The sequence below is a fragment of the Macrobrachium nipponense genome, chromosome 24, assembly GCF_015104395.2.
Source record: "Macrobrachium nipponense isolate FS-2020 chromosome 24, ASM1510439v2, whole genome shotgun sequence".
Taxonomy (NCBI): domain Eukaryota; kingdom Metazoa; phylum Arthropoda; class Malacostraca; order Decapoda; family Palaemonidae; genus Macrobrachium; species Macrobrachium nipponense.
In genome coordinates this window covers 2,773,507-2,783,506 of record NC_061091.1, presented here as the reverse complement: position 1 = coordinate 2,783,506, position 10,000 = coordinate 2,773,507, and the positions used below count along the sequence as shown (strand labels likewise).

The 10,000-nt window shown below is 36.5% G+C and overlaps 1 protein-coding gene across 1 annotated transcript in view; it reads right to left on the bottom strand.

The window, feature by feature from the left end:
• Positions 1-10,000, bottom strand: part of LOC135204804 (adhesion G-protein coupled receptor D1-like) — a 13,804-nt gene that overhangs the window by 62 nt on the left and 3,742 nt on the right. Inside the window, exons 3-10 of the mRNA XM_064234993.1 lie at positions 9,566-9,766; positions 8,838-8,996; positions 6,606-6,731; positions 5,103-5,353; positions 3,952-4,175; positions 2,153-2,274; positions 1,597-1,796; positions 1-990 (exon numbers count right to left, since the gene is read on the bottom strand). The exon at positions 1-990 is cut by the window's left edge and continues 62 nt beyond it. Coding sequence (XP_064091063.1) covers positions 934-990; positions 1,597-1,796; positions 2,153-2,274; positions 3,952-4,175; positions 5,103-5,353; positions 6,606-6,731; positions 8,838-8,996; positions 9,566-9,766 — 1,340 coding nt within the window. The 3' untranslated portion in view covers positions 1-933. The remainder of the gene's footprint in view (positions 991-1,596; positions 1,797-2,152; positions 2,275-3,951; positions 4,176-5,102; positions 5,354-6,605; positions 6,732-8,837; positions 8,997-9,565; positions 9,767-10,000) is intronic.

Sequence of the window (10,000 nt, the reverse complement as noted above, 5' to 3'; positions counted from 1 at the left end):
AAGCCTAATAATCTTGGAAAGAAACCATTTTGTACTAATTTTCTGTATTTGACTCGAAGGGTCGTTATATACATTACCCACACGTGTTATAGTAGATTCACATCAACCGTGCATCTGATGTCTAGGCCATTCCTTTACGACGCTCCTGATTGGCTGTTGACAAGTCAATCACAGGGTTGGAAACTCTCAGGGGACCGGTTGATGTGAATCTACTATAGTATATGTGTATTCAAATATGCTGCTCTCACACACACACACACATACGTACTAATAGGATAATGTCTTAGTTAATGTCGATAACAGAAGCCAAGGGTATACAAGAGAGAACTGCTTAATGTCAAGGTAAACTGGCTTGCTATTTTAAACAAGTTCAAATTGGCTTAATACTTTAAACAAGTTCAATTGCCTTGCTACTTTCAACAAGGTCAAATTGGCTTGCTACTTTAAACAAGGTCCATTGGCTTGCTACTTTCAACAATGTCAAATTGGCTTAATACTTTAAACAAGTTCAATTGCCTTGCTACTTTCAACAAGGTCAAATTGGCTTGCTACTTTAAACAAGGTCAATTGGCTTGCTACATTAAACAAGGTGAAATTGGCTTGCTACTTTAAACATGGTCAAATTGGCTTGCTACTTTACACCTGACTAAATCTTTGGTTTTTCTGACATTGATCAAGAATTGACATATATTTAGATAAACACTTTTCACCAGAGAAGGTGAATGTCTTAGGCAACCTAGTGCCTTCAAGAGGTCTACATATGACTAAGAGAAAAATAAATAAATTATATGTTGAAAGAAAAGTAAATATATTATACAGTGAAAGAAAAATAAACCAATCGTATGGTGAAGTCTCGCAAACCAACTTTAGCGTTGCACAAGAAGGCCTGGCAAGGGACCTGTCTTCCTCTCTTCCTACTTCCCCATTTCATCTTTAGGTCTTTGATTTTCCTCTTAGTTTGTTGAAGCAGCCTTTCATCTTTTCCCGGACCTGCAATAGCGAAAGACTGATTAACAAGCCTGTTTGTGTTTGGCCTCTTTTTGCGAATGTGTGATTTGGATTGTGGTGATCCTCTGTTTCTTAAGGACAACACCTTCTGGTTTGTGTCTTATCTTAACTGGAACTTAGTCAACGTTTGGGCTACCCAAACCATTAATTACTGAGCAATACCTTATCCAACAGCTATTCACTAACTATAGTAGATTCATATCAACCGCACATCTGATGTCTAGCCACGTCCCTTATCACGCTCCTGATTGGCTGTTGACAAACCAATCACAGGTCTGGAAACTCTCAGGCTCTCTTGATAGTTCACATGGGCAGGATGTATGTTCCACCTCTCCTGAAAGATACTTTTGAAAGACGTTTCCCATCCTGCCTATGTGAACTCTCGAAAGTGACTGAAAGTTTCCAGCCCTGTGATTTGCTTATCAACAGCCAATTAGAAGCGTCATAAGGGTTGGGCCTAGACATCAGATACATGGTTGATGTGACCCTATTATAACAATGAACCACAAGACAACAATATGATGCATTATATACTCAAGCCTGCCTGTCTATCCACTCAAACACTTACTTATCCGAAAGACGACCCACCTGCTGGTTGTTGAAGCAGTGGAGCAAGAACACGACGACGCCAGTGACCCCGTTAAGAATGGAGAAGATGCTGTACAAGGGCATGTTCTGTTCGTACTCCGACATCATCCCCACGACCCAGTGAGAGAAGACCAAGGGCATGATGATCAGGTTTGTGCGCTGCGAGAACTTGGCGCTCAGCAACTGTGCCTCGTCGATGTCTGGAAAGTCGAGGATACGCTGTGTATATATATATATATATATATATATATATATATATATATATATTCATGTATATATATATGTATATATCCTAGGGCTGGCCAGAAGGATTAGATATATGTACATGGCTAGGAACCAGCTGGTTACTTAACAACGGGACCTACAGCTCATTGTAGGATCCGAACCACATCGAGAAGTGAATTTCTATTACCAGAATTGGATTCCCCTGATTCCTCGCTGGCAGAGAGGGGAATCGAACCCGGACCCTGATATCGGTAGGTTCTACGGTTAATGTTTAAGATATGGCGTCCAGATTTTTTCCAGGGAAGGTCCTGGAAACTCGAAAACTCCTCACCTTTCATTTGCTTGAAGTCAGCGGCTCCAGCAGCCTCGATGAGTGTCAGGGTGATGACCATAATGACGATGACGGGGACGTACTGCCCGTACACGAGTGGGGTGTCCATTTGGAGCCAGCAGCTGGGAAGACAAGAGGACTTTTTAATGTGGAGCAAGGAACCGAATGACGCTGCGTAAGTAGTGGGTCGTTTTTGTGAATGGGCAGGCATGTCTTTAATAGAATATAAGTAGATATGTCGTTTTTGTGAATGGGCAGGTATGTCTTTTATAGAATATAAGTAGATATGTCAATTTTTGAATTAGTAAGTATGTCTTTTAATGAGTATAAGTCGATATGTCTCTTATAGAATATAAGTAGATATGTAATTTTTTAAATTAGTAAGTATGTCTTTTATAGAATATAAGTCGATATGTCGTTTACAGAATATAAGTAGATATGTCATTTTTTAAATTAGTAAGTATGTCTTTTAGAGAATATAAGTGGATATGGCTTTATAGAATATAAGTAGATATGTCGTTTTTTGAATTAGTAAGTATGTCTTTTATAGAATATAAGTCGATATGTCTTTTATAGAATATAAGTCGATATGTCGTTTTTTGAATTAGTAAGTATGTCTTTTAGAGAATATAAGTGGATATGGCTTTTATAGTATATAAGTAGATATGTCATTTTTTGAATTAGTAAGTATGTCTTTTACAGAATATAAGTCGATATGTAGTTTGTTGAATCAGTAAGTATGTCTTTTATAGAATATAAGTCAATATGTCTTTTATAGAATATAAGTTGACATGCCGTTTGTTGAATCAGTAAGTGTGTCTTTTATAGAATATAAGTCGATATGTCTTTTATAGAATATATATAAGTCGATATGCCGTTTGTTGAATCAGTAAGTACGTCTTTTAAAGAATCGGTCGATATTTTGTTTTTGTGAAGGGGTATGTCTTTAGAATATAAGTTGATATGTCGTTTGTTGAATTAGTAAGTATGTCTTTTATAGAATATAAGTCTATATGTCGTTTTTGTGAATGGGTAAAGACGTATGTTATGGAATAAGTCGATATGTCGTTTGTTGAATCAGTATGTCTTTTATAGAATATAAGTCGATATGTCGTTTGTTGAATCAGTAAGTATGTCTTTTATAGAATACAAGTCGATATGTCGTTTGTAGAATCAGTAAGTATGTCTTTTATAGAATACAAGTTGATATGTCGTTTTTGAATCAGTAAATACGTCACTTACGGAATAACTAAATTTGTAATTTATTGAGGATGTAAATATTTCGTTGACTGAATACGTAAACTTTTTTTTAGTGTGTAAATAGGTCGTTTATTGAATGAGCAAATATGTTTCTTTCTATTACAAAATAACAATAATCTATTATAGTCTCTGAATGAAGGAGAGGAAGACCAGATAAGCACTTGGAATTTTGGGTGGAAAGCTTGAGTAAATTATTAAAAAAAAATATCTTAGCTAGATAACATTTTGTTTGTTGAATCTACCTATTTGTATATACATATAATGAAAGGAGCCCATACAAACGCCAAAATACAGAGAGAAAATACTATATTTCAGATACTGCTGACTCTCTCTTCAGGTACCTGAAGAGAGAGACAGCAGTCTCTGAAATATGGCATTTTCTCTCTATATTTTGGCGTTTTTATGGGCTCCTTTCATTAGATGGAACTCTTTTTTAACGGAACATTTTTACCAGTCATATTATATACATAAGTATATGTGTGCGTATGCATACAAACCAATACACACATACATACATATGAATATGCATATTTACTTACTGGTATTTGCCGCCATAGTTGTTGAACTCGAAGCACATGGAGCAAAGGACGATGAACATAGCCATCCCCCAGCCCACGAGGGTATTCTGGACCTTGGACAGCATCCCATCCTTCTTGACGACGTGGCCCACGAACGCGTACATGTGGAGCGCCTCCAGCATCATGAAGAGGAAGCAGGCGGTGAAGAAGAAGTGGACGAAGATCGACACGGCGCGGCAGAAGTTCTGGACGAAGAAGGGTTTACTTTTAAGTCTCACATAGAGTCACTATTGCCGTTTTATTATTATTTACATCTTGGAAGAGACTTGTTCAAAGTTACGCTGTTTTTAATCCGGTAACTTTAACGGAATTACCAAATGGGCGAAAGAATCCGCATTTATTATCACTATTATTGTTTTTTATAATCGTGGCCATTACTATTATGGAGGAAGCCTAAAGAATCATATATTTATATATGTATATATATATATATATATATATATATATATATATATATATATATATATATTTGTAATTTTACACGGAATATTCATTGAGTATAAATTCTTATACAGTTTATGAAAAATGTTTTGCAACTGCTTTGTGGCACAGTGCGCATAAATGAGTTCTACAATCTTCAGAGGAGCACTGTAAACAAATAAATATAGAAAATAATGGTTTCTTAAACATTTCGCGACTAATCATTTAAATAACCCGATAGAAGATATACATCCTAATAGTATAATGCTGTATAAAACCATCAACTATGACCATCAGCTCTCCAGTAGCTCACCAGACGCAGTAGAGTGAGGGTGCGTCCCATGGCACTGGAAAGCTCTGGCAGACGCACGACGATCAATGCCTAACTTTAACCTTGAATAAAATAAAAACTAATGAGGCTAGAGGGCTGCAATTTGGTATGTTTGATGACAGGAGGATGGGTGATCAACATACCAATTTGTTGCTCTCTAGCCTCAGTAGTTTTTCTTTGGATCTGAGGACGGACGGACAGACAAAGCCCAAATAAAATAAAAACTAATGAGGCTAGAGGGTTGCAATTTAGGTATATTTGATAATAGGAGGATGGATGATCAACATACAAATTTGCAGCGCTCTAGCCTCAGTAGTTTTCTTTGGATCTGAAGAAAACTAAAAACTGAAGCGAAGCTCACAGGATAATTGACGATGGAGGTCGGGAACATCAGCATGACGTGAGCACAGAGCAGGGCGATCTCCATGTTCATCTGGATGATGCGGTCGGGCGTGAAGATGCGCAGGATCAAGAACAGGGCCAGGGTTATGGACACCATCACGATGATGATGGTCGAGGCTGTCTTGGAGATCACAGTCGCCACCACCTTCTGGGCAGGGGGCAGGTCGGTAACTTGGCCAGGGGGTGGGGGTGGGTGGGGGTGGTTGGGTCCTTGGTCCTGTAGGAGGAGGAGGAGGAGGAGGAAAAGGAGGAGGATTTCCACGAGGGAAAAGTGGAGTTAAATGTCTATTTGCAACATCATATGAAATTCGCATGAAAACAATAATCGCGGATTTATTTATCTCATGTTTATATATGTTTAAAAAGAATATAAAAACATACAAGGGCAATGAAAATAAGTTGAAGTAATAACAATAATAATAATTAATAATAATAATAATAATAAAAATAATTAATAATAATATGTTTTATTAAAAGTAATTGCTGCCTTAGCTGTGTTAATTTTAAAAAGGTTCTTCACCATTGTTCTAATTATTGTTAAAGCAACAATGAGAAAACAACAATTAGGAAAATTAGACGAGAACCTTCATAAAATTGACGCAGCGATTATTTTTAATAAAACGTGTTTAAAAGAGGGTTTACTTCCAGCATACATAATAATAATAATAATAATAATAATAATAATAATAATAATAATATCTCATCCCATACTACCATACATTCATATCTGGCATTTTACCACAATAACAATTCGTAACTTTTTTATTTATCTCATGTATGATTAAAAAGGAATAAACACATGCAAGGGAAATCAGAAATAATTGAAAATAATAATAATAATAATAATAATAATAATAATAATAATAATAATAATAATAATAATAAAATAGCAACACAACAACAACAACAACAACAACAACAATAATAATAATAATAATAATAATAATAATAATAAATAATAATAATAATAATAATAATAATAATAATATCTCATCCCATACTATCATAATATTCATATCTGGCATTTTACCACTGTAAGAATTCGTTACTTTTTCAATATTCATGAAAGCTGAAGTACACACACACACATCACAACACACACACACACACACACACACACACACACACATATATATATATATATATATATATATATATATATTATATATATATATATATATGGTATAACTGAATCACAAAAGTTTGCAACGTGATAAATCCATATAAAGGTATAAGCCACGAGGGAAAATAAACAACGGAGTTTCCGCAAGATCTTTCGACGTTCAAACGTCCTTTTCTTAACAGTTCATCTGCTAAGTAAAGAACGTTTGAACGTCGAAAGATCTTGCGGAAACTCCGTTGCTTATTACCCTCGTGGCTTATACCTTATATATATATATATATATATATATATATATATATATATATATATATATATATATATATATATAACTTAACTTACTGACGCATTTCCCAGACGAGTGCATCGTGAACCCCATGGTGCACACGCAATTGGCTATAGGGTCCTCGTTGGTCGACTCGTCCCTACATATTGCGTAGTCAGGACACGCCTTCCCAATGCAAGGACCTGTGGAGAGTTTCTAAGACGTATTATGAGGTTATGGCAAATGATGATGATGATTTTGATGACGATATTGGACTGATATCATAATGTCTGGGCTCTGGGAGATGAAGAATACACGCATGCTGGAGATAAGGTAACTGGAGATAATAATAATAATAATAATAATAATAATAATAATAATAATAATAATAATAATATATAAATAATAATAATAATAATCTCATGGCTGTAGGTGAATGAGGAATGAACACATTATGGAGATAATAATAATAATAATACTTCGGAAGGAGACCCTCTCGTAGGCATGTTTTGTTAAAAACGACTGCTGCATCAGCGCTATTAATCTTGTAAAGAGTCTTCTCTATCTTTCTGATGACGGATTTCTCGTTGTTGCTTAGACTGGCGAGCAACGCACCAAAGGGCATGGTAAAATTGTGTTGAGTCATTTGATTTATTATTGCTTATACAATTCTCTCTCTCTCTCTCTCCAACGCGACGTTTCCTCCTGATCCACAGGACATTATCAAGCGATAACTGCTGAGGGAATGAATTCCAGTGTTGTTGTTGTTTTTGATTAAGCTGACCTTGTGTCAGCACGGGCTCTTGCTCACAGAGCAGCCCGTAAAAAAAGTTGGCGAGTCTATCTCCTTATATCGTGATTTTGCGGGCTCTTGAGTACGGTCAAAGCACCTCTCCGGCAGTTCGGGTTTTCATTGGTTCCTGGGAAGGTGACTCATACGGCGGGCGTTTACGAGTCTTGCAGACCTTCTCATGGGGTGTTTATCACCGGGAGCCTCTTGATTGGCTTCTACCTGAGTGACGTCACCCCTGGTATTATTCTCATGTCCGGACATGAGAATAATACCAGGGGTGACGTCACTCAGGTAGAAGCCAATCAAGAGGCTCCCGGTGATACCCCCCACCTGAGAAGGTCTGAGCAAGAGCCCGTGCTGACACAAGGTCAGCTTAATCAAAAACAACAACAATCACTGGAATTCAGTCCTTCAGCAGTTATCGCCTGATAATGTCCTGTGGATCAGGAGGAAACGTCGCGTTTGAGAGAGAGAGAGAGAGAGAGAGAGAGAGAGAGAGAGAGAGAGAGAGAGAGAGAGAGAATTGTATAAGCAATAATAAATCAAATGACTCAACAGAATTTTACCATGCCCTTTGGTGCGTTGCTCGCCAGTCTAAGCAACAACGAGAAAGCCGTCATCAGAAAGATAGAGAAGACTCTTTACAAGATTAATAGTGCTGAAGCAGCAGTCATTTTTAACAAAATAATAATAATAATAATAATAATAATAATAATCTCATGGCTGTAGGTGAATGAGGAATGCACACACGATGGAGATGATAACTAATAATAATAATAATAATAATAATAATAATAATAATAATAATAATAATAATAATAATAATAATAATAATAATGGGCACAATTTTCAGTGTCGAAAATGATAACAATGATTGCAGGTCCACAAATAATATCGCATGTGAAGTATATAAAGTGTTTAATGATAAGAGCTTCGAACCCTGCACCAGGTTCATCCTCAGCAAAGTGACACTTTGCTGAGGATGAACCTGGTGCAGGGTTCGAAAGCTCTTATCATTAAACACTTTATATACTTTCCACATGCGATATTATTGTGGACCTGCAATCATCCTAATAATAATAATAATAATAATAATTAATGAATAATTAATAATAATAATAATAATAATAATAATAATAATAATAATAATCTCATGGCTGTAGAGGTGAATGAGGACCCCTTCCTCGTTCCCCCCTTCGGCACGCACATACGATGGAGATAAAATAAACTAATAAGAATAATAAAATATAAAATAATAATAATAATAATAATAACAATAATAAACTAATAATAATCTCATGGCTTGAAGTGAATGATATATTATTATTATAAGCATTAATACATATCTTGCATTTCATAAAAGTAATAATTCGTAACACTTTAAACTTCATGAAATTAAAACAAATTCACTCAAATGAATATGTGGGGTGTTACATGTTAATTAAGAATAAGTTCTGATAAATATTTCGACAGCTTTCACATTCTCACAACCAGAAAAGCAGTTAATGGGACCTACTCGGGCATATGCTGGTGTTCTTGACCCACGTATTACACGGTTCCTTTTCCACCTTGTACTGGGCGCCTGTGCAAGTCTCATTTCCACACATGGCAAACCGACTCTTGATCCCGCGTCCGCACACTTTGGAGCAGTTATACCAGTCTGACCACTCGTTCACTGCAAAGAAAACGGGAAACGGTTGCTAAATGTGGTGGCATCGTGGGAACGTGAAGGTCGAACCTTCATCCCCAAAATCTGCTATATATATAAATAAAGCTCATGCCACGGAGGAAAGTGAAAAAAAAGATAAAAAAGAGAATTGCCGAGATCTGTCGATCTTAACGACCCTATATTTTATAGTTGCTTGATCAGAACCTTGAGAAACACGGTACAGGTTAGCATTATACAAACGAACATCACAGGGATTAACGAAAGGTCCAATGCACTTTAAAGAGACGAAAATAAAAACGCCCATTAAAGATTTACACATACACACACAAACACACACACACACACAGAATTTAGGTCCAATTCACTTTAAAAGAGACAAAAAAAGAAAAAAAAAGCCTATGGGCTAGATTAAGGATTTAAACACACACACACACACACAAACAGAAATTAGGTCCAATTCAATTTAAAATAGACGAAAAAAAAATAATAGAATAAAGGAAGCCCATGGGATAGATTCAAGATTGAACATACACACACACACACACACACACCAGCGCGGGCATTTCAATCCTTACCCCAACATGCCTGGGTATTACAAGGAGTGGTGTGCCACTCCGCGCCTGCAGTGAGCGTCTTGTCCTCCTTAACGCAGAGCTTCCCGTTGCCTTCGGGGGCGGGATTGGTACAGGACCTGACCTTCGTCTGCGTACCCCCCTGGCATGTCTTGCTGCAGGGCGTCTTCATGTCCGACCAGGGGCTCCAGCCCCCATCCACATCTATTGGTAACCGAAATTGAAATTATGTGATAAGTAATTATTTGACGTACGAATTGGCATGTTTACTTGAGGGGAGGAATAAGAATAAACAGGATAACTGAGTAAACACGAAAATATGTGATGACTAATTATTTAATTTACGAATTAACATGTTTACTTGAGGGGAGGTATAAGAATAAACAGGATAACTGAGTAAACACGAAAATATGTGATGACTAATTTATCTAAATTCGA